Source organism: Teleopsis dalmanni, chromosome 2 (assembly GCF_002237135.1).
Source record: "Teleopsis dalmanni isolate 2A chromosome 2, ASM223713v2, whole genome shotgun sequence".
Classification (NCBI taxonomy): domain Eukaryota; kingdom Metazoa; phylum Arthropoda; class Insecta; order Diptera; family Diopsidae; genus Teleopsis; species Teleopsis dalmanni.
In genome coordinates this window covers 87094251-87121459 of record NC_051847.1, presented here as the reverse complement: position 1 = coordinate 87121459, position 27209 = coordinate 87094251, and the positions used below count along the sequence as shown (strand labels likewise).

At 28.6% G+C, this 27209-nt stretch overlaps 1 protein-coding gene across 2 annotated transcripts in view; it reads right to left on the bottom strand.

Moving 5' to 3' along the window:
- LOC119683666 overlaps positions 1–27209 on the bottom strand; it is a 323964-nt gene that overhangs the window by 42064 nt on the left and 254691 nt on the right. For both annotated transcript variants that reach the window (XM_038097471.1, XM_038097470.1), the window contains exon 2: positions 13209–14117. In XM_038097471.1, coding sequence (XP_037953399.1) covers positions 13209–13252 — 44 coding nt within the window. In that variant the 5' untranslated portion in view covers positions 13253–14117. The remainder of the gene's footprint in view (positions 1–13208; positions 14118–27209) is intronic.

Genomic DNA, 27209 nt, shown 5'->3' with positions numbered 1-27209 from the left:
TAATTAAAAGATGTCACCGCGTGTGGTGCCAGTGACTGAAAGTCAAAGGCTATAGCAAATCTAAATTAGCAACGCCAATAAAGTCTTGCCGTAATTGAAAATGGAAATAGACATATTGTCTGTGTTAGAGATCAACTAGCAATGAATCATGAAATCAAGTTGCTTTACGCGGAATACTTTACAAAAATCTTAGGCAGCAATCTTAAATTAATGTCTAATTAAATAAAGATTTGAAATTTAAATAATTTTTTAATAAATTATGTTAGTATGGGTGAGGAAAGTTCAATTATGCTGCTATTGTTCCTTCATTATTGTAAAATCTACTGAATATGTTTTAAGACACAATATTACAGTTTAGATAGAGGTACGAATTTGGGAGTGAAGGGTGTCTTGGAGATTTGTATTTTGGCAATATTAGAAATACAGAATGCTGTGTATGGTAAAATAATAATGATTGGTTAAAAAGTATGTTTTACCTTTTTTTTGTTTTTGAAAATAAGTACAGATCAAAAAATTATGGAGAATATTGAATTGCGGTGACTGTAACTGAATCATATTGTTATTTCACACCTACATATATTATAGTATTGAAGGTACATTACGGAGTTTTATGTTTTCATTCGATATGAGATGTCCATCTACATAGATATTTCTTTAGTTAATGCATATATGTATCAACAATAAAAAGGAAATGATTGTTTTTTATAATACATAATTTAAAACAAAAAATTATAATATTATTAGATTACTATTCGATATACAATATAGATAGAGTATTCAATACCACTATCATAACATTTTTGTTTAGACACGCTTTTCGAAAAAAGCCTTTTTTGTATATAAAAACAATAAACTTCTGATTTACCAAAAGAGCTCAACATATCTACCTGTGTTTGTCCATAATTGGTACCAATCCATCTTATGACATCAAATTGAGCCTTAAGTATTCACAATAAATAATTTTAATAGTTAGGGTAACTATTAAGAGTTAAATAGTAAAATAGTAATAGTTACATATCTTTAAATATTTCAGTAGCCCTAGTCATTAACTCCGCATTATTCTAATAAATTTTGGATTGTGTATTTAAAACAAAATCCAAGTAAAGGAAATATCCTTTACTAAAAACATATTTTGTTCCTGGATCGCAGTTGGCCGGATATTTGGCAGTTGTTGCTATAAATAGAGCAATAAATCTGGAACTATAAATCGTCAAGATTTATTTCTGGTGTAATATGTTGGAGTTGTCAGAGAAAAGTTTTGAATTTTATTTTGCTAAAATAAGGTAGAAATTTTTTGAACATCAACCACTTAAAGCAGAAACAAAAAAAAAACTGGGATATGTATCAGGCCTATCATAATCAAATTCGTTCATAGGGACTTTGAACTTAAAACGATGTAAGGATCGTATACAACTAAGCAGAAGTAAATTAGGAATTTACACAGAAATTCTGACAGGGCACGGTAGATTAAAATATGAACTTACTTTTATGAAGTTTCAGCACATATTTCTATAACAAGTTTGCCCGGTTGTGTTACATAAACGAACGAAGTCTCTAAATGTATATCTAATATCGAATAAATAAATAAACCTCTGTAACGTGTTCTTAATAGTACAATTTATAGAGAAAGTTAAACTTGAAGAAATACTTTGGCTCTATAAGGCGGGCTTAATAGATCTCTAGGCTTCACCGCAAATATCACAAGCTAATATTGTTGCAGTTTACTTATTTTGTCGAACTCTTTGGACTGGATGAGAAATCGTCTATTATATGACACATGGGGACACAAAAGATTGTTATTCTTTTCCATTCAACTTAATATGATTGAGGTTCTAGCTATTAAATCAAGTTTTTTTATGAGTAGAACTTAAATATGTGTTGCTATTCTAAGCTTTTTTAGTGAATTAAGATTTTTTGTGGTTTTGAGAATTTTTCTTTTCTGTTTATTTCAACATTATTTATTATTTATTTATAAACTGTTGCCACTATTTTGTTGTTTGTTGACATTGGAAAAACTTGTTAAAAATGAGAAAATCAACTTTAGAGAATGAATTACCTGGAAAAATTGTACTTTTTAAATGTTTGTGTTATTGTAATTAATTCAAAAACGTTCTAATGCTATACATAAACTTCATTTACATGCTGCACCCTGTAAAATTCCAAATAAATTATGTCAACTTATTTTACAAGTTCAAACATTTTGAAGTTTTTTTTTTTTTTTTTCAAAAACGTCTACGTCTACTTACGCTCCAGTTAAAAACAATATCAAGTAGCTTACAAGAATCATTCCGGGCTTAAGTGGAAAAGGCAATTTCAATTTAAATACATGAGCATACATACGGGCTGGAAAACATAATTACGTGTATTTAGTAAAATGTTCTGCACTAAGTGCTAAGCTAAGTAAACGTGTAGCAAGATGAAAACATAAAAATTATTTAAAATATATATATAGAGTATATCCAAGAAGGCATATATATGTGTATAAACTCTTATATAAATTAAGTACGTACATGTAAACAAAAAAATAGTAATTAAGGCATGTGAAAAGTCAGAGAACATTACTAATAAATATAAAACAGAGCAGGCTTTGTACTGCCAACTACGGCAACTAAATTGTGCAGTTCGCTCGCATTTTGCTTTCGAAATTCTACTATCTTTTCTAAATTCGTGCTGTAAAGTGTTTTCAACAACAGCAGAAAACAAAGAATTCTTTACATTCTGGTAATTGGACGGATAAACATAATGAGTTGTATCCAAGTGCACAAAGATCATTGTTGACACAAGAGTCATTGTTTGCTGGAGTGCAATGTTTGCGCTTATTTTTTTTTCATTTGCATGATGAGTGCACAGCACAAAAGCAAACTAAAATAAAACAAAACAGAACCATGTCATGGCCCAGTGAAAAATTTGGGCCTGAGCGATGTGATAAGCCCAAAACTAAAGCACGTTACATTTGTTGTTACAATTGTAACATTTAAAACGTTAAACGAGACCTGAACGGAGTGGGTGTGACGGAGTGACTGAATGTCGAAAATAGTGGTTTTACTCCAAACAAACACACACCTTTGTCATATGAGCTTTACTGCTTAATAGTGATCGATTTAGTCTGTAAGCCCATTTTTTGGAACTTTCTTTTGTTTACGTCTTAATGATTCTTTTTTGTCCAACCCACATAAGTGTTAAATTTGCATAATGCAGCCCACAATTTTTCAAAACTCAACTCATTGATAAAAACCTAAGCACGAATTTATGATAAGATAAGATTAATGATTTCGGAAAATTAATATTCAGAAAATAAGCAATTAAAGAATTAAATATGTTTTACAGCGAAATTAAATTACCTTAGGAAGCTTAGGCCAGACATATTTAACATATTTTTATGTTAACTTAGTGATTTCTGTTCGCTTGCAGCTGAAGACCACTGGGTCCATTATAATTAAACACCCAAACTTTCTTTGGAGATTGTGAATGTAATACGAGATTTTGAATTATTTTAAGTAAAGTTAAAAATTTTAAATATTTTTTTTAAAGTTGATTATTAGATTATAATCTACACAATAAAGTGTATAAAATACTTTCCCGAAAACATAAAATGTTAAATTGCTAGTTTTTGATATTAGGAGTATAATAAAAGTAATGCTAATGTAATATCTTACAAAAAAAATATTTACATATAATTATACATGTATCACAGAAAGTGACCCAATATAATCAACTTTGAACTGTTATAAGTTTCGAACTGCTCACAAAAGTAGGTTCATAATTTGGTTAAGGACAGCTGATTTTATTGCTTACAATCCTGCAAATGTATTTGCGTTTTAAGATTTTTGGAAAAAGAATTCGTGATGGAAATATACAATATGATACTATATATCAAACTGTACAAAAGTTTTCGTTATGTAGTAAGTTAAAAGAAAATTGGCATTTACTTCAGGAGCAACTCGCTATAATGGTTGGAAAACCTGTTTTTGAAGCAGAAATTGATTAGGAAGATATGGATTAAATTAAATCATTCTTTCCAGTTGTGAAAAGCAAAATCACTATATATACTGCTATGATGGTCGGAAAAACTATTTCTGGAACAGAAATTGATCAGAGAGATATGGGCTAAATTGTATGAAGTTTTTGCATATTGAAAGCAGCTATATAAGAAATATTTAAAAGTGAGATCAAATTCTAGAGTAAATAGGGTGAAGGTACTGTTGCGCTTCCAACACAGTCAATTGTCAAATATTAATTTTTCTAATGTGAAACATAACACAATTTAGCAATTTGTGAATAAGTAAATTGATGGAGTTTAATTAACAGAGAGGTCTGAAGAGAGAAAATTGAAAATTGAATATTCAAAAAGTCAAGCGCCACCGTTTATGTTAGTTTGGATGTACGTGACAGTAAACGGTCTCCTTTGATGTTTTTAAATTGTAACGTCAATGTTAATGCAATCACTCAAAAATCGTAGACTATAAATGATTTCAGATAGAGAAAGTGAGAAAGAAACAGCGAGAGAGAGAGAGAGAAAAAGACAAGAGAGAGAGAGAAAAAGACAAGAGAGAGAGAGAAAAAGACAAGAGAGAGAGAGAAAAAGACAAGAGAGAGAAAGAAAAAGACAAGAGAGAGAAAGAAATTGAGAGAGAGTGAGAGAGAGAAAAAGACAAGAGAGAGAAAGAAATTGAGAGAGAGAGAGAGAGAAAAAAAGACAAGAGAGAGAAAGAAATTGAGAGAGAGAGAGAGAGAGAGAGAGAAAAAGACAAGAGAAAGAAAGAAATTGAGAGAGAGAGAAAAAGACAAGAGAAAGAAAGAAATTGAGAGAGAGAGAGAAAAAGACAAGAGAGAGAAAGAAATTGAGAGAGAGAGAGAGAGAGAAAAAGACAAGAGAAAGAAAGAAATTGAGAGAGAGAGAAAAAGACAAGAGAAAGAAAGAAATTGAGAGAGAGAGAGAAAAAGACAAGAGAAAGAAAGAAATTGAGAGAGAGAGAGAAAAAGACAAGAGAGAGAAAGAAATTGAGAGAATATAGATGTTTTAAAAAGATTCTGCAACATCACACAAAGCACGTATTAACTAACCATAATTGAAAACAGATAAACGTTCATTTTAAAATTATACATTTATATAGAAAGGCCTCTACAGTTACTATATTTCTCGTAATAACACACTGTATACTTTAAGGTCAGGATAAAATAATATCAAGCTCTGGATCAGATCAAATAAATCATTTTCTTCGTAAATAGAGATTTCACAGGTTCACATATCTGCAGTAATAACTATTTAACCGATTGACTATGTATTCTGAGCTATCGTGTTGAAAGCGTCTATACTGACATATCAAGTTCTATATAAATCTGCTGTAAGTTTTCAAAATGGTTATCATTAAAAAAAGTATTGTCATGTTGTGCAGGTAGTTATATGGCAAATGGCTATTGCTCATAACCATGAAAGCAGGTTATGCAGACAGCCAATTTACAATTGTCAATTTCGTACTGTTACTACTATTTTGACACTTTTTTGTTGTTTAAAATTAAAAATTTGCCTTAAAAAAAAATCAGATCATCGGTATTCTCATACTTTGATTTCTTTGTTATCGTAGTAGAATTCGTTTAGTGTTGTATAGCTGAAAACTTAATTTTATTATGAAGTTGAGTGCTCGATCTATTATGTATTGTTTAATTACCAGAACTTCTAACTCTTAATGTAAATCTGTAATTCTTACATACAATGAGGCTCGGTAATTTTTAAATGTGGTGTTCTGTACATTTTTAAATCATTTTTATTGCTGACTTTGATGCTTATTTCATGACTGAATTTTTACGTATTACGTAAAATTAATTAAGTATATCGTTTTCTGCAATAAAGGAGAAATTGAACTGGCTACAGTGAATCTGCAAGGGTCAATTTACACTTTCGGAGCACTATAATAAATAAATAATTGTTTTCAATATACATTCTACGGATGGTTGTATATAAAAAAGTTTTTTAAAATTAATGCGGTATATGCTATGTCAATAATAAAAACCTCACCATATAAAAAGGAAAGCGATTATAAATCCGAGAGTGCTTAGTTCAACATATTTTTTTACTGAATAAAAAGTTCTGACAAATAATGGCAAACTTCACAAATTACTTCACATAAAAAACCGCAACCGGAAGCTCAAAATGCATCACATTGCATTTGCGGCTATTCTTTTTACTAAAACTGCATTGTTTTGCTGGACACGTAAATATTTTTGCATTTTTTTTTGATTTTTTAATTTTTATTGTGCACAGAACTCATTGAAAAGGAAGCCATCAAGGTGCATTTTAATTGCTGAATTGCCGGCAGATCACTGACTTATTTATGCATTTGAACTTTTCTGCAGTTGCAATAAATAAGCAAAGCCTTTAAAAGTAACTAAATTGCTTAACTCCAGAGGCAGCAAATGAATTCATGACGAGGTAGGTCCGTGCTTTCATGTTGCTGAGGCAGACTTCACTGAAGTTAACAAGTGTCCCCTATTGCAGTTGCTGCACTTTACTAGAGAATTTATGCTGTGAAATTAGATATGTGTAGATTAGTTTCTTGATTGCATCTTTCTAAAGATATTAAAGTACCAAACACATAAATTTTATGACAGAAAAAGCTAAGTTTCTTAGTATCAGTTTTTTTTATCTAACAATCCTAAGCTCTTAAGTACAATTTCAAAATACACAGAAGAACTCGACCAGTATTTATTAGGTTTTTTTATTTTACACTCTTATAGTATTAATGAGCTTATTGCATGTCTGTGTATGTGCTTTCGTTCTTGAGCAATATTTTTCCTCAAAATATTGTGATTTAATGCAGTCTCTTTTAGGAAACCGTCAAGTAAATGCATTAAATGCATTCGTGAGAATTTTAAGTGTTCATTTGCTAAGTACTTTTTCCTTCAAATCTTTCATATTTCATAATTCGTTGTTCTAAAAAGCATAATTTTTTCTATGAATGTTTTTGTTTATCTTGAATAAAGTACCAAGCATTCTTGCTTTATTGTTTTATTTTAGATAGCATTATTTCCTCTCAGAATGCAGGTCATATCTTTTTATTTCTATAAGCAATATGGATTTTGTACAACGAAAATATAAAAACTAAAATCATTAAATCATTTTTAAAAACTGTGCTATAATTTATAGGTTTTAGACTACTGGCGCGGCAAAACTATTTAGCGACCTATAAATTGTACTCGTAAATATAATGTAGATAAAACGTTTACCATGTACTTTTATTTTATTTTTAATTTATTATATTTATAAGTACGTACTTATATTTTTATCATAAATATAAACACAAAAAAAAAATCTAAAGATGACGATAATATATTTAATATATTTATTAGATACAATTTTATAATTACAAATAATTGCTAATTGTACTCATAATTATTTAATTATTGTATTATCAATAAAGTGATATATAAAAGTTAAAATAGAAAAAAATGAATAAAAAAATGTTTGTTGCATAAATATTCAAAGGTTATAGATATTAAATAATTTTAAATAATTAACTGTTAATAACACCAGAGTAAGTAATAAATTTTTTTTCCATAATATTTACTAATGACAAAAAAAAATTTTATTAGTTTTAAAAAAATTGAATGGGAAAACTTTTTCAAGTAATTGAAAAGAAAAAAACACTTCATTAAAACACTTCCATTGCAATTTACACTACTCACGTTAAATAAATTATAAGTGCAGTATTGTAGCACAAATAATTGCAAATATAAGTAATATACGATAAATATTACTAATAGTACTAGTACTATTAGATCTTAACTCATATTCACACATTACATTACACATTACTATTATCAATAATAATGGTAATGTATAATGTAGTAATATTAGCGACTCCTAATTAAGAACATGTGCTGTGGGCTCAACAAATCATATGTGTCGTATTTTGACATTGTACTTTTCTTGGTGTTGTTAAGTAATAATTAGAAAAAAATCTATATACAAAAAGAAAATAGTGTTAAGATTATACAGGTTGCATATGGAGAAAAAAACGTGAACCGGATGTAATATGTACATTTTCAAATTTTAACTTTGTTGGTGATTTAATCAGTCTATGTCTATCCTAGACATCATCGATTGCAATGAACTAAAAGCAATTATGAAGTTTGTTATGTCCACCCTGCTATGAGAAAGTAGATTTTGTTGTTTTATAGGATAGAATTGAAAAGAATGTTTGAACAAGAAGATTGGTAGTGGCAAATACATATCATATAAGAGAAGTACTACTTACTTTAATAAATCTTTCCTTAGTTCTCTATTTGCTATTTTTTTAAGATTATATGTAAGAATAAAAATATATTAATTTATTAACCTTTGGTTTGAGCCAACAGTTAGAGTAACAAAATTCTTTTCTAGATCAGAGGCTAGATACAGACTAAAAGTATCTCTTTCTTATATAAGTAATATAAACGTATTATTTTAAAATAACTTCGCTGTTTTGTTTTAGCGCTTTTTTTAAAGGAGAGATATATATGTTTCAAAAGCACCTTATCACTTCACCCATTTTCCACCTCATTTCTTGACCAAAAATGTCTCTATAATTCACAGTCTAATAGTCTAGACTGTAAATAGATGTGTTTTTTACCACAGTTAGGAATAATTTTTGCATGCTGATAAAAAGTGTAGTGGTATTATTACAATCGTTAGCCATTGACCATTGACCATTAGAATCGTTAGCCATAGCTTACGTTTAGATCATTAAAACGATGTTAAAGACATCTTAAAAACTATTTGTTGAACTTAGCTTTTAGTCTGTGATATCTAACATGAAGTATATGATATTATATTAATATAATATGAAATATTTGATAATTTGTTAATGGTTTTACACATAACTAGGGTGTAAAATCATAAATAATCACTTTAAATTTAAAAGATATAGAAACCCAATTTCTAAAAAATTTGACTGAAAAAATTTTTTTTTTTGGCTTTAACAGTTGTAGTTGTAATTGTTAATGATTATTATATTTTATATACCATATTTATTATAGAAGTAGTTTCTATAGATATTTGATGGGTTAAAATATAGGAAGTCAAAAGTAATGTAGCATATATAAAAATAAAAACAATTTGAGCTATATTTCGAGATCCTATATCATGCGAAACCTAATTAGATATTTGAGATCAACTGTCCAAAATAGATTATCACTTTATAAATTGATGATCTGCTTAACATAGTATCATAGATTTAATTAATACAGGATCCATATATATCGCAAATAAAAGCATTAATTTTGATTTTCAGAGTCAATTATGACGAGACAAAAAAGCTTGTTATTTGTAGTCCAAAAATAAGTAAATACCGGAAATATGTATTTTCAAAAAATATCACTTCTGATGGGAATTTCGCAGTATTCAAAACAGCTGTGTGGTCGGCCAAAAATTCAATTAAGAGAAACCACAATTTTGTTGTTTCTTACTATTCAAAAACTTATCTGTTAAAAATGTTAATATTTGTAAAAAGCTTTCATTTATGTTGTAAACTAACCGCAGGTATAAGTAGGGAATGTATAAGTAATAAGTAGTATAAGTAGGGTGCCAAGCAACTCAGCTATTTATCTATGCAAGTTACAATTGACATCACGAATGGGTAATGTGTTAACCATAAGCCTTTAAAATATACTATAGTATTTTGCTTTTCGATTATAAAATCTTCATGATATCTGATACTTAATTCATGTTTCATATCCTTAAAAACTTTGAACAGTTTTTAAGTTCCTCTAAGAAATCAATTTGGTTTTAATAGAAAGCACAGAGGATACTAAAAATGTCATTAATACACCAATTTCTATATAAATCAACAAGTTTAAATTTTAATACAAACTAGCTTAAATCTTAAAAAACCTTTTAAATAATAAATTATTTTCTGTATTTTTACATTTATTTTTAATATTTATCTGCTTTTAAAAGTGCATTAGAGTGTTATTAAAAAAAGTTTTTGGAATATTGTTTTTGTTTAAGAAAATAAAATGTTTTAATGGGTTCCAAGATGTCCATCTCAATAATATTTTATTAAGCACAATATTTGTTGAAGTATCTTGGACAGCTTTAAACATTATTTGGAGGTTAATTGGCTTTTAAAACTTTATTGTTCAATGCTCCTAATTGGCATTATTTCAAACCACATTAAAATTGAGAAAATCGTCATAAAATTGCAAAGTAACAGCACTAAATTAATTTAACTTTGGTAATTATTCGAATAATCAAATGGGTTTACGATTACTTCCTACAAGCTTTGCAAACTGGTTTACGCTAAATCTTAAATAAATACATTAAAAAATTTTCGGACAAACATAATTATAACATTATTTCTTAATTAACTTATTATAAGATTATTTGCCAAAAAAGTGTTGAAGTGTAGATACTTAACCAGTTTAATAAAATCCAAGCAAAGTTGACGGTCAAACATTTTTTTTAAGAAAGCTAGATATAAAGTAATTTAAATTTCAATGGACATATTTATATTGAAGTCGTATATTTTAAAAACATGCATTTTATATATAATTTAATTTAAAATTTGCCATATATACGATTTGCGGTATTTGTATAAGTTTAAATTAGATTTAAAAAATTTAACTGGTTTAACTGTATTATAAGTTGAAATTAAAAATAAGTGGTAAGGTAATTTGCAAATAAAACTTTAAAAATCATTTTAAAATTCAATATTTTGCACAAAAAGAAATGGAATTTATTTTAATTCAATAAATAAATAATTTTAATTTCTAATGAATAAATAATAATTTTTATATTGCATACAAATAATCTCAATGCTGTAGAGTTTTAAAATTAAAACTGAATAAGTGCTTATGAATATTTACTAAAGTAATTAAATCAGACATTGAAAATATTCTTATTGAAAAGTGAAATTATTTATTTGTAGATATTTCTATATTTCAATGAAATATAATTTTAAAAAATTATTTACGAATTTAGCAGAAATGCAGAAATTCATCAAAATATGATAGAAACAAAGTGCCACTATACTGCACTAAAAAACTGAGACAAGATAATAATAAATAAATATTGATAGTTTAAGTAAATGGTAAAGTCTAGGACAGCTATTGCTAATGCTACAAAGTGTATTGCAACAGCTGTCACTTGGACTAAATGCTATTATGCTGTTTTTTTTGCAATTCTTAAGGTGAATTAATGTAATATTTTTAATATTATTGCTTATAAACATATAATTACCATCACTTCATTATAAGAATGTTTTTAATGTCTAACAGTGATTTAATAATTTCGTAGAATAGATAAGACTAGAAGAACAACAAAAAAATAGACCAGAACATATTAACAAAAAAAACTATAACTAACTTGAGAGAGCACTCAAAAAATGGATAAATTGTCTTTTGTAGAGCAGTTCTTCAAATCGGGCAAACTCTGTAGATTCGCCTTCTAACCCAAGAATAACTCAACAGTCTAAAAATTTGAATGGATGTCTCAACCTCTTATAAATGATTAATTTAAAAAATTATATCTAGAATTCATTGTTTAGTAAGTTCTACCAATTTTGTATGTATATTGGATGATTGTGAATAAATAATGTGAATATAAATAATTCTAGAGATATATATATTCTTTGATTATAATCTTAAAATATTTTCAGTGTAGTATTTGCTCCTGTGTTCATTTTATCAAATAGCTTTATGATTTTGATTTTAATATAAACTTGACCGATACCACTTGCAGATTTTTTGTCTATTTTGTACACGAGGGCGGTTTGATAAGTCAGTGACTTTTTGAATAAAACAAATATTTTTCGGCAAATAAACATTTTATTTTTCTACATTATCACCTTTTAGCTCGATATATTTAGTCTAGCGTTTTTCTAATTTTCTTTTTCCCTCCAAATAATAGGACTTATTTTCTCAAACCTCTCAAAATACACATTTGTTTCGGTAACGACTTCTTCATTCGACTCAAATCTCTTACCGCTCAGCCATTTCTTTAGGTTTGGAAACAGAAAATAGTCGCAGGGGGCTAAATCTGAAGAATATGCTGGATAGGGTAGTAGTTCGTATCCCAATTCGAGTATTTGGGATCGTAATGCTTAATTAGCACACGAAATTCAGTTTTTTCCATTTTCGTAAAAATTCACGAGGTTGTCTGCTTTGAAAGGCTATTAAACACCAACTGAATGACGTAGCTTGCTCAAAATTAAAAAGTTGCCCACTGGTAGATTACAGCTGACGGCAGCACTGATGCATTTGGAGTAACTGCGCTGGAAATTTAAAAATCCACTGATTTATCAAACCGTCCTCATAGTTTAAGTATTTAGGGTCGCATAAATCAGTGTTGGAGTTCAAAGTTCTGATTAAAAATATTTTAAATTTCCCTAACAATCTCCTAACGTCTTACTGATATATAATTAGCTTAAAGATGTCCATTATTTTCTGAACACAAAAATTTATGGATTAATTATTCTTTTTATAAAAAATTATTCACTTTTTTTGTCATTTTTGTTAAGTTTAACTTTTATATCCGAATTTAAAATAAAATTACGAGTTTCAATAATAAATAATAATTATTAACTATAATTTCTTCACTTTCATATATCATAAAATCATTTTCATTGTTGTTGTAGTGACAAAAAAGTAGTTTCCGAATGCCTTAAGTAAACATCACAGTAAGCGGTGTGTGCCATTAGTTTCAAAGTTACTAAATTGCATAATTGATTACTGCTAATACGCCAAGCAATTATGCATACTACCAACGTACTTTATGTACAGCTTGTATCTTTGTGTATCTTGTATCTTTGTATCTATTTGTTTTTGGTAGTTGCTATTTTTTGTAATTAAAAGCCGTTTTGATTTGTTTACAACATGCATGATTGCCCAATTTGAATTTATATTAAATTAGCGCCTCTTTAATTGCTCGTCGATGTCGATGTCGATGTTCTGCGGATGTAGGAAACGTCAGTGAAGTGAATTATTTATTATTTGACCGTCTGATATAGATAGAAGTGAGTTTTTATTTGGAAAAATATGGCAACAACATGCAAATTGAAAACCTTTTAACAAATTTCGAAACGAAACAATACAAAGTAAATAAAAAATTGTTTGTCTTAGGTTTTTAGCATTTGTTTATGACATTTAATGTGTTTTTATGAATATTTATGCGATAAACTATTCAAAAAAAAAAAAATGTTAAGTTTTCAGTAAAATGTGAATAAATCACTTACCTTCGCACTAAACGTTTTCTTATGTTTCTTATATTGGCTAACATTTTGACGTGCTCTCTTTCGATTGAGTTAAGTGTCGGCGAAAATTGGTGGATTCAGCACCCAGTAAGTAGCGTCAAAAAAACACTTTCAGTTAATTAAGTTTCCCGTGTCGTAATCACAGTATCAAAACTAAAAAAACGAATTTGGTTCTTCATTTAGGCGCAACCAAATTTCACTGATGAAAGGCAAAAAAAAAATTATAATTATTTTCACTTTTATGTGTCGTTTTTTCGACTTAGAGAGGCTTAAATTTTCAAGTGACACTTTTCATGGAATCTCTTTGATATTCGTTAATTTCGTAAGATACTTTGTAACTACACAATTAAAAAGTTGATGTTGCATAGAGCTTAATTTTTCTTTTCAAATTTATTTTTGTAATTTCTTTTTATTTGTTTACTGATTTTCAATGAATAAATCATTTATATTTGTTTAAGATTTACTTAAACTTCATAAACTTCAACAAATTTTATTGCACAACTTGGCGCCTTTCTTTCTTTCCATTACTTGCTGAATAATCATTTTCTCTTCATCTCTTCATCTCTTCATCTTTTCATATCTTCATGCACTTAATGCTTTCCTCAGAATTAAACTCAAATATTGTATTTTCGCACGTTGCCGCGGGTTTCATTGATATTTTTTAAGTCTCACATTATAAATTTTTTATATGTTTTTATAATTTTTAATTAAGTTTATTGCTATGCTTTCTCAAATGCTACGCATTGTGTGCCTTGGTTTTTTTTTTTTTTTGGTTTTTTGGTTCAAAAAATGTGACAACTTTTCGTTATGGGAAATGTCAATCCGGGCATACGCGATCTGAAGTTTATCTTTGGAGTAGCACTACAGTTGCAGCATGTGTTGCCTCAAAATCTGAAACGAAAAAGATTTCACACATTATTACACAAAAATTTATTTGATAATTAAATTAAATTTGTATATGGGATGAAACTAGTTTAACGCCTGCTATATTGACGAATTTATTGTGGGAAATGGAGAAAATGGAATATTTTCACGTCTATGAATTCACTGGAAATATCAGAGATGTTTGTCTGGATAAAACTATATTAAATTGCGTTTAGGTAATTTATTAATAAAACAATTTTTTTTGTATATAAAATTATGAAGAATTTTAGTTGACTACAAAAGAAAAAAAAATTTAAGAAAAAGTAATCGCTTTTTATAGTAATTTATACTGCAAGTACTGTAGTAATAAATATTTTCATTTCTTGAAAAATATATAACGCTTTTTAGTGAAAATACATTTCTTTTGAAATAATTTATCGACTTTAGCCATTTATCGACTAGAAATATTGTGTTGTTATAATAAAATGGCGAGATGTGAAGTTTGAGGTCTTGAGTCTGGGATTTTTACAGTCCTCTTTTAAAGCAATAAGTGAGTATAGTGGAAATCAGTTTAAATGTAATATGTTTGGAGCATAGATTACATCAAACCTTTTTGACGAAATCTGTAAAGTTTTATTATAGTACCAAAGATGTGTATGGTATAGCGCTGTCTTAGCGGGTATTACACGACGTCACTAGGTATTACACATCATGCACTGCCGACATTATTCTGAACACTCCTCAGCAAAAAAATACAACAAGTATACAAAATAAAATGATTACGTGCGTGCATTTAAACGATTTTTTTGCTTCTATGACTTAAAACATAATGAAATTTGCATGGAAGCCGACAAAAAGCCGATAGTACCTGTATACGAAAAAAAACGAGCAATACTGAGGAAAAATCAAAATGTAGTTAAACTTCCAGAACTCAAACTTCATTAACTCGAATTTTCTATAACTCGAACCAAAAGGAGTGCACCAAGGTTTTAGAGAGCAAATTACCTGCAATTCCGCTTCCATAACTCAATCTTCTATAACTCGAATTTCGCTCTAACTCGAACAAAAAATTTTTCCCGTAACGATCGAAATATAAGGAAAGTGCATTCTATAAGTCGAATTTTTGTGTTAAGTATGAATCCATTTTGCTGTTAGGGGAAGTCCCTTTTTCCGAACCAAATGTTTAATTTTTTCTTTTTTATTTTGCTTCTTTGTGCAAATGTCAGTTGCTGGCAGCGTGGTTTAAAGTAAATAAAATAACTTCTAATGAGCTTGACTTGATAACTTATATTGAGCTTGACAATGAAATTTGGAAAGTAATGAAGAGGTGGATGAAATTGTTCATTAGCTTTCGAAGAATGGAGTAGAAAACGCATTCAAAATTTTGAATTACTATTTACAAACGAATGATACTCTACTCTAACTGATGATCACTATAAGGCTTGGAATAAATTGGAATCTTTTTTTACTGAAAATACGAAAAAGAATTAACATTCCAAACCCTGATTTTTGAATATTTTACTTTACTATAACTTTTGTGCTGTATTTGATTGCAAATAAATTTTAGTTTCTTTCAAAAATAAAAAAAAAATAAAAAAATTCTCTAACTCGAAGTCGAACCTTTTCTTTGCAAAACGGTACTTTGAGTTATGGAAGTTGGACTGTATTATGATTTCCATTGCTCCGCTTGTCAATCCTGTTAATGTTGCTAATACACATAAGACTTAGCATAAATTTCGCATTTTAACGCACCCGGTGAACAGTCAGGTATCATATGTAATACACTCTTTAATACAGTAATCAATACTTTCCTCCTAATCAAAACCGATCCTGGTATTATATTCAATATTTTGCTTTTACTATCTGTAGACAGTGTTGACTGTAGTTTATTTCACATTATCGCATATCATCAAATTCTGCGAAAGAAAGAATTACCAGGTGCAACTAACCGTTTCGAAGTTATGACACTTCAATATTTTTCCCCCAAGCTAATTATATACGTATATTACTATTAAATACGATTCAAAATGATATACCATAAAATGCCTAAAACCATAATCATAGAAAGATATGCAATATATATCTATGTTTTTGTTTGAGATTATTTAAAAGAGAGTCGGTATTTTTTGTACTCTATGTAATTATTCACATCTACTTGAGTACTTTCAACAGTTTCATTTAGCGGTTTAATTGTAGCCTATCTTTGAATTGTTATATTTTTAAGTACCTCATTATGTCAAATCACTAAAAATCTATCTTTTAAAGAAATACGAGAACAATATAATATTTAATGAATTAACAAGTAAAGTGTAGTTTGAAAACAAAAAAATTTACTGAAAATAGTATTTAACAAAAATCTTTGTTGAGTTTTTTAAGTACAAATTTTAAGTTAAAATGTAAAAAATTCTTAACATTCATTGTAGTTCGCATAAATAGAAGAAGAAGAAGATGAAGAAGAAGAAATTTTATATATGCAGATATGGACGTATCCGTGCTGAATGCACTTGGCTTGAAAACATAATTTCGTTTGCATTCTACCATAACAATGCGCACGCCATGCGAGCGAGTCTATCTATCGGATTGTAGTACGTTTTATGAATATTCTTCTTCTTTATATTGTTTTCCATTTTTTGTTCCGCATTTGGTTTTAGAGTTATTTTAGGTCGTTTCTCCCATATTTAACGGAAACCCACAACAACATTTGATATGCCCCACCGCGCATGCAATTACAATTCCAAACAGCGTCAGAGTGAAAATATTGTAGACATATTCATACTTTCTGGTGCACGAGTACAGATGTTTTTGAAATATTCACAATTTATGTTGAAAATGTTGTTATCGAAAGAAGGGAAAAATTCATCTTAATTGTAAAAAAATGCATTTAAAATATAATGAAACAATTTTAAGGTAAAATGCAGACAATTATGCTTTGAGATATGAGAGTGTAAAGATACAAATTTTTTTTTACCACTTTCGTGAGAAGTTGTTACAAATATAATATGAAGATGTTCTTTTTCAAGTTCCCCACAGCATAGCATAAGCTTATTAACTTATTAACTTAATAACTTAAGCATTAAAATATTATTAGTTAAAATTTATTCAACTATAAAACCACAATTAGAAATTCTATCTCAATGTTGGCTAGGAAGAATTGCATTTTACAATAGGTAGCCATAGTTCAGTAGACAATATCGACGACCTAATTCCGATTGAATTACATAAGTTTTTGGTTACAGAAACAATGCACCAATAACATAAATTGATGTTGTCTATAACCTACAAAGTATTAAAATAATAATATAAAATATCTTAACCTAATTTACTAATTATAATAACATATATTGCATGTTTACATATATACTATTGTATATAATAAAGTATTTAATTAAAACACTGAAGATGTCTACAATTTCAAATAAATAAAGAAATTTCTTTGTCTTGTGCTAATAAAAACTTATTTTTAAATAAGTAAATTTTTGAATCATACAGTAAGTTCGAATAAACAAAGATAAATTTTAATTCGAACATTAGGCGTCGAAAGAACTGCATTCTAGACATTCAATTTTTTACCATTTTTAAACCATTTTTTGAAACATGGCCTCAATGTTTCACAAACATTGTCTTACAACTACAAGTATCTCACAGAAAGCATTTCATCACACAGTTTTGGTGGTCAAGTAACTAATCTGTTTCTGGAGATAATAAAGACAACGTTGTTATCAAATTCATTCTTTACTTAGTTAATTGTTGTTCTAAAAGTATGGCATGTGTATAACTCTGTTGAAGGGTAAAATTTATCAGTTCTGATACTTTTAAAAATAAGAAAAGATTTAACGTAGCTATTTGTATTATCGGGCCCTTCGAGGTGATGCCACTACGAATTAATCACATTTACATTGGCCTCAAATGGCACATTTTGGTCAAAAATCGAAAATGAGAAGCAAATGAATTTTTGAATATAAAATCTCAAGCGCAAATTAGATCCATTGCATCGCATTCTGTAGAAATGAGTTCCAACGAGGTTAGAATGAGTTCCAAATATGTTTCAAATGCAAATGAATACATTGAACATACCATAAATAAAAGCTTTTCAAGGTATTTTGACAGTTTGAGAAAGCTGTTTTGGACATATTTACAAAAAAAGGTAAACAAATGTTTGGTGGTTACATTTCCTTAAAATCGATGCACCTCTTTTTAGAACTTCTACCTTCCAAAAAAAAAAGAACTTCTACCTTAATCGAAGTTAAAAATATGTTTTCAGTTTATATTGTAAGGTTTGAAGGTATATTTAACCATCATGCAGCATTTTTTTGTCACAGGCCAAAAATTAAATAATCAGGCAAGTTGAAAAATCAGCTGTTTGAAATGAGAACAAATGAATTACAACGAATGTAAACACTTTCAAATGGCTCATTCGAAATGAGCCAACATAATTTTGTTGCCCAATCAAATATTTCTAGAGAAATTCAACATTTTTTGTAGAAGTGCAAAACAGCTAATAAGTTCAAGATAATCTTGCTACTCTTGCAAGATATTTGCAGTGTTATAAATTAATCTCAAATGTTATACATTTTGCTCGAGATTTACCAATCGAAAATAAAAATTGCACTGAAAGTGAATCTCGGTTAAAAAAGTTACCTCAGACTTACCAATCGAAAGAAAGCAGCATATGTAAGTACGGTGTAACCTAATCAATCAATTTTTTGAGGGTTAACACATCAATAAAACGGTAAAATATAGATATCTTAATTGGACTTCCAGAATTTGTTAATATTATTCAAACGAGCAACAAAAACCGAAATTTTATTCGGTTGGTATTACAAATCTTTCATACATTTTTATAAATTGTAAAATATTTTGTCTGCATGAGTAAGTCAATAGGCCAATAATTTGATTAAAACCATAATAAAATTATTAAGTTAGAAATATTTTGCTGAGTTGTTTTGTTCTACATAATCCACTTAAAATTACATTAAAAGAATATGTATAGGAGTAGATGCTAGTTTGTTCTATATGCAAAATTTTAAACAGTGTTAAGATGAAATATGTTAAATGTAATCAGATAATTTTTTATAGAGAACATCAATTGCTTATGGCTAAAAAACTTAAAAGCATTGAATTAATAAAGATGAAAATATAACTTTAAAATTGATTAATTCGAAAACAAATCAAATTTCTAATTATAAATGATGACTGTAAAATTTTGAAATTTTTTCACTGCAAAACCTTGTAATGAAAATGGATAAAAAACATTTGAGAAATATTTGTACATAATTTGATAGACGTTGTCTGCTCATTTTTTGTAAAATTTTATTGGATTTAATTTATCTAAATTTATTTTAGACTTTTTCTTAGTCTACTTTAAAAATTCGATCGCTTTCTATAAATGTGTTATTCGTAAATGTATTTGAAATTGAAAGACTTATTAATATTTAATAAAATCAAAAAAATATTTTGAATATTTTTATTTAAATAAACTGAGTAGATATGTTAACTTATTAAATTAGTAGAAACTCTATATTTCTGTTAAATTAATGCAATAAAAAAATAAGCAAATAGAAATTTGTGCAGTTAGATAGATGAGTATAAAAGATGAAAGAAAAAAATTCAAATATAATTTCCGAAAGTATTTAAATCTGACATAAAAAATAGGATCAAGTTCAAATAAATATTTCAAACTAAGCTCAACTAAAATAAAAAAACCTGATTAAGAATCATTGTTAGCATTAGAATATCTTTACTGTTAAAATTTTTCTATATGCTTAATAAAAAAAAAATTTGTCAATAATCGCAAAAATTACAACAATAATAGTAAAACCAACAGCAATAAGTTTTTTTATTTTTCAGCTCTAGAGACAGATCTGTTTTCTATACCCTCAACGTAGCTATTAGAATCAGAGATAAGTTATATTAACTGACCTGCTACGACGGCTTAATGTGGAGGTACTCTAAACACTCAGATCGATAGAGTAATGCGCTCATCATGTAATAAAGCCATCCACGTGAACATGACTCCACTGCGTGTGGCTCACATAAAGCCTCTTTCTGTCTATGAGTCATAGCACCCAGTTGAAAATGCAACTCCATATTTAATAAAAGCTCAAATACTAACACTTTACTCCCGCAAATTTATGCATCAATCACAATAATAACGATACTCTCCGAAAAATCTAACAAAAATGTCCAAGACATTAAATTGTGAGCACTTGGAACTTGTTGTGTCAGATTTATATTACCGGTCAAGTATTACAGGGAACACACACACATATATAATAGCCTATAAACCCAGTATTCATATAATTGATTTAAGTCTCATTTTACTATAAGCATGCGTAATTGTGGCAACATTATAATCCTTTAATTTGAAATAATGAAATGATTATTTTTTAAAACTCACTATCAGATCAAAATCCTTTTAGTCGAACTATTAGCTAAAATATATATGTAGCGGTTCTTAAAATTTTACATAAACTGTTTAAAGCTTCAAGTATTTTGTTGTTTCAACTAATTAACTAATTGCTCGGATATTTGTTATAGAGATTTGTATTAAAACAAAATGAAAATATAACAGATTATTCGATATAGTAACTTAAATTTCTTTGAGCATTTAGAACATTTTGAAGTACCTCATACATCTTTTTAGCGTTTTGTACATCTTCAAGTATTTCAAACATCTTCGAGAACACCTTTGAGTACCTCAAACACCTTTAGGCACAATGAATATTTTCTAACAATTCGAATAAATTTAAATAACTCGAACATACTGAATATCTTCGAGCAACTGGAACATCTTTTAACACTTCACATATCTTTGAGCTTCTTGAACATTTTCGAGCATCTCAAACATCTTCCCGAATATCTTAAAGCAATTCGATATCTTTGTGTATCTCAAACATCTTTGAGCATAATAACTATTTTTAACACTTTGAATATCTTGAACTTTTTGAATATTTTCAAGGATCCCAAACATCTTTGAGCACTCCGAATATTCGAGCATCTCGAAGATCGTAGAACAACAAGAACATTTTTGAGTATCTTAAACATTTTCGAGGATCTTTTAATATTTAGACTATCTTAAGCTTCTACCTTTCGAGCATTTCAAACATCTTCGAGCATCACAAACATTTTCCAGGATCTCGAACATCTTTGGGCATATCGAACATCTTAGAACAACTTGAACATCTCTGAGTATCTTAAACATTTTCGAGCATCAAGAATATCTTTTAACACTTAGACTATCTTAAGCTTCTTGAACATTTTCAAGTATTTTAAACATCTTTGACCAGCTCGAACATATTCGAGCATCTTAAACATTTTCGAGCATATCGAACATCTTCGGGCATCTTGCGAATATATGCGCCCCTCGAATTTTCAATTTCTTCAAATTTTTTAAATGTTCGATCGAAACGTTCGAATGTGAAAATACCTAACCTGCTCTAACACTTTGAAGTACTAATGTAATGTGTTTTGATTTAAAAGATTATTTGACATCACAGATACAACATATACGTATATAATTAACATCCGGATTTGTGAAAAATAAATAAATAATATTTAAAGAATCTACAAGCATAAATATATTTTCAAAACATAAAAAAATTACACTTTTTTAATTAAAAAATTTCACACATCACTTAAAGTGAAATAAAATATAAATTCAAAGAAATTTTTTAATTAAATTGCATATTTTGAAAAAATTTTGTATATTTTAAAAGTTAATTCAATGAAAGAAAGTGAATGAATTCGAAATGCTCCTATGTGTGGCGAAAAAGGCAAATAAATAAGTTTTGTGTAGGTGAAGTCAAACTGCACTGCATTGCACTGCATTGCACTTCTGCCACAGCACAGCCACATCCATAGCCACTTTACTTGTGCCGCAATTTATAATTAAATATCCGTGTAGTCGCTCACAAGTAGGAGCTCGGCTGGCTCCCTACACTTTTACCATAAATTCGTTTTGTGCACTAAATATTTTATGAATATTTTTTTAATATGGTTTTATTTTTGCTGTCAACGCGCTTTGATATTTCGCATATTACAGTTTAAAAATACTCGAAAATCGACAACTAAATTTAAATGTCACAAGCTCCACTTGCACATTCAGCAATAATAAACAAACCATAAATCTTCGAAATGCTTGATCTACTTGACCACCCAGTTTCTGTGTGCGCACGTATTTCGTGCTCAAGAATGAAACCGCAGCGGTTTTAGACACAATTTTCTTTTTTTTTTTATATATATTAATTTAATACTATTTTTGTTTACTTCTAGAGCCGAGCTGAAATAATAAAGGTAAATTATACTCATTAAATTACAGTTATTTATTTTTTTTTGTTTTGTGAAATAAATTAGATTTATTCATACACTAGAATGTATGAATTATTAGAAACTATTCATAGATAATATTGGAGTCGATGGCAATGCATCTGCGAATAATCGGAACAGTTATAGTTCTGTTGACTCAAGCCTTACTGTGGAATAAGTTGGATGATAACTAAGTTTATGATAGGAAATTGAATAGCTATTACGTCTTTACTCACTAAAGCAAAGGTGAGCCCGCTAGTAGGTTATCTGACGGATCACTATGGGCTGCTTACTATATGAACAATAAGGAACTGTTTGAATAAACTAAAATCTCTAATAAAATATCTCATAAAATCAGATAAGAACAACGTTCACATATTCTGTGACTGTTCGACTCTGAGCTGGATCAAGTGTTGAGTACAGTAATGGAACCGGTTGTCTCCGTTTAACGTTAGGATGTCATCAACAAAGGAACATTCTGACGCTAATATGAAGGACTATAATAGGACTTGCTGTCTCCGTTTAACGTTAGGATGTCCTCAACAAAGGAACATTCTGACGCTAATATGAAGGACTATAAAAATTCTTGTTGGTTAAGACATAAAATTTTATTATGGTCACTCTGTTTCGCTTCAATATGAGGCCAGAAGTCTTTTTAAAGCTAAATATATATCTAGTAGTATTTATAATTAATACGTAAGAAATTGTGCAGGATGTCAAACAGGTTTCATAATGTAATTTTAAGAGAAATTAACAGCTGCAAAGGATAGTAACGATGGTAGATAAGGTAATAGTCTCAAATATCAGATTAATAGACAATTAAATAAGGTCTATAAGAACATTATATAATATTATCTTTAATGTTAAACAACTAGACATTTTTAATTGAATAGATTATGTGTCATTCTCTCGTAAATGTGTTTCTCGTAAATGTTTATGTGTAAAAAAATTACCAAATCATTTACTGAAGTATTTATATAATAAAAGTAGATATAAAATGTTGTCTTTGCTAAGTTGCTTAACTTACTAGTTTATATATATTTGCATAAATATTCATTTTGCATATCAAAAGAAAGCCTTTTACCAATTATTAATAGTTGAATTGCAATCAAATATGACTAAAATTATTAATTCTCAATAAAAAATTAGTTACCACTAAAATAACTAGTAGAAATATGATACCATGCTCTCTAAGGGGCAATGGATTGAACAAAGATTAATAGTTCTAATATATGTATATGTACATTAAAACAGTAGTGCAAATCTTTGCATTGTCATGATGCTCAGCAATTCTTCATTACGATAATTCAACAAACGGATATTTTTTATTCCGAAATACGCGTCTTATCAATTCTTGTAAGACGAGAGCGAATCATCAATTTCCCAGAATTGAGTCTGGCTAATCATATGTAAAATATGATAAAAGGATTTAAGATCGCATTATTACTAAATTAATCTATTTCTAAACTGATGATTTCTAAACGACAATATATAACGAACAGCAATAGATCAATGGGTTCTAACATCGGCACTTCTCTCAATGGAGGAAATCAATTAATTGTCTATTAAGGTAAGCCAATTTGAAATTGAACTTTTATTCTTTTAACTTTGTAGTCAGTTTGTAGTCCTGGTTAAACCAGGGTACTCCCATTTTTGATATATTATTTGAAGCAAAGGTTTTGGAAAGAGTAAACAAAAAGAGCACACTTCTTTACCCTAGAGTTCTTGTTTAAAAGTGCCATCGCTCCAAATGAATTTTTTTTCTATCTAAAGTAAAAAGTATCTACAACGTAAAAAGCATACCACAAAAAATGTTGTAGAAAAATGCTATATACAGTAGTACCAAAGTATTAACGTTCTAAAAAAAAATACTACAAAGCAAAAAATTTAATTTTTTTGACATGTGGCATTAGCGCTGATATTTATTTTATAATTTCTAATAAAATACAATAATAAAAATAAATTACAAAAGTTAACAAATCGGATTAATCAGTTTAAACTTAAATCTTAAAATAAACCAAAAAAAATGTAAAAATTCTGGATTTTTTATCTAAAGTGTGAAAAAATATGTGTAGTATTCCAGATATGTCAATAAAAATGATTCACTTTGATCGACATATGTCAAAAGAGTTTTTGGAAGAGAAGCTCGTGATTTTGTGTGATCGGATTAGAAACGATCTATGCATTATTAGCACATACAAATCAGTAAGATAACTGTAAGTTATTTTTAAAATAAAGTAAATAAAATATGCTGTTGAGGTAAAAATACGGGCATCATGGCTAGAACAAAATCTAAGTAAGTAGCTTTTATTAATAAAAACTAAAATTTGTTTAAGAAGAAGGTATGAGCATTTTTGAGCTGGCTTTTGAAAATTGACATATAAACATTATTAAGAATATAAATGTCAAGCCATTTAATTTTTCCTATGGGAACAAGGCTCATTCCAACAAAGAGTCGAATTTATCTTATGTGCCGCAATAAAATAAATGAAACTAATATTGAAATCGAGCTGTGATGCTATTTAGTGATGATGTTATTCTTTTTATTGCAAAAGTGTGTTTTACATGCTAATTTAAAATTCAAATATTTTGTATCTTAAATTAGTAAAATGATGCCATTTCAAACAAGTTTACAACAGCCATTTAGCAATATTTGCAAGTTCATGTTATTTATACGGCAATAAATAAAACGTATATAATAGGCCAAAACGTGCTAGTATGAGACCCGTCGTCTCTGTTTAAACTTCGGAACAAATTAGCAATAAAAATAATCGCATTGTCAATACTGCTTAGTATTGTATCTAAATTGTAAAAATTAATAAAAATAAGCACTAAATCAAATGGAATTCTAATGGCGTAAGCTACGACACGGAAATGTTTCGCTTACCATTGTCGCAAACTGTCCATTTTGAAGTCATCTTGAACGAGTTTGGTCGGTTTTTGAAATGTGTGTAAAGCTATATGTATGTACATAAATATAAATAAATACACATATACATATATATATATGTGAAATACTTTTTGCAATAATATTAATTTGGCTTTAACCAGTTTCTGTTCCAATCTTTTTAAGTCGAAATTAGAATAAATTCAATTAATATTTTTGGGGTCTTTGGCTTTGACTGTTGCGAAATGAGGTAAGACACGTGAAGTATAAATTTGTTTACCAGATAATTTACTTTAAAAGCTTGAAATTAGCTAATGACTTTTGATTGCATAAAAAATTCAATGAATATTGTTATTAAGATACAAGACTTCTACATTCTACTCCAAGCTATCTGCTATTCCATACTATATTTAGAAACCAATGACGACTATGTCATATGTATGTACGTATGATATGATTGTATGCTAATCACAGGAGTGCAGAATACAAAAGAATTTTCGTTGGCGCAGTGGAAAAGGAGGTTGAATTGTAGTTTTGCATGAAACGAAATTAGTTTGCGTGCAGAGGAACATCATCAGCAGATGTAATTCATTTCTGAAATATAAGTTAATTTTAAAATATGTCTATTACATACGAAAGTATGTAGGAAAACAACTCTGTTTTCATACAGAAAAAATAACAATAAAATTATGACAACGTCCCAAACAGCAGAGACGCTCCACGGCAACACTTAAAATTTACGACCTTTTCGCATTTGCGTATGAATGGTTATGATGATAATGATCCATGCGTGCGTGTATGGTTAATCGCGGCAGCAGGAAATCTAATTTATTTTTCTGAGACACGAGTTGTTGGCTGCTTAAGTCGGTTCTGCTTATATTGGGTGATATGCGAGCTATACGAGCATACGTAGAAATCGTATCGCAGAATAGCGACCGAATGGCGTACAATGAATGAAATTCTACAAAATGTGAAAATTTTACGATGTTCCTAGTAGGCCTTGATTAGGTTTATTACTTCCCGCTTGGGGTAGAGTATGTCAACCGTCCTTTCAACATGGCACAAGCACAAGTACCGATGAAGTTTGTTTGTTACTTTTGTTTATGAACTTGCGGTTCTAGATATGCGGTTGCCAATTGACATACATATACATCCAAATAACCACATATTCGTACGTGCTGATAAGCTCTTGATATGAACTTCTTTTGTGTCAGCATTTAATTTGTTTAATTTTATTATGTAGTTTTACTTTTGTATTTTTATTGTTGTTATTAAGATATAATCAGCAATACATTCTAATATTAAGTTGGATACTTTGATGTTTAGCTCTTACAAGCATAGATAATAAATTATTTACTCGCTAATATATGTTCGCTACTTGTTTTCGCTGCTGCGCCACAACAAACTTTTTCATTTTGTTTATGAGAATTTTTTATGTGCTTTAGTTTTGACTGTAAATAACTCAAGTCAAAACAAAAAAATTGCTAAAAACTTGCAAGTACAGAAAATTTGATTTTTTTTATTAAAGAAAAAATAGTTTTCAAACTTAACTCTGAATATTTAACTTTACTCTTATACAAATACAACTAATTTGCTTAGATTGATTGTAACATAACATTCTATTTTATAAAGTATATGTATCTTTTAGATACAGTAACGTAAATAAATTGCCCTATTTCAGAGGTTAGACTTTCAAAGTGAAATAATTGTGATATACATTGATAGCAGTGTCCATAAAACTGATTTTATTAAAAAGATAAATGGATGCCCTAAATGTTACAATATGACTTTGGTACCAATCAAACGAAATCTGAAAGTCCAATTTTCGAATAGCTAAGACCGTATTACTTTACGAATTGTAAATTGAATTTGAATTGTACTTCTAAGTGGTACAATGTCTCTAGTTTATTCCAGTAGATCAGCGACAT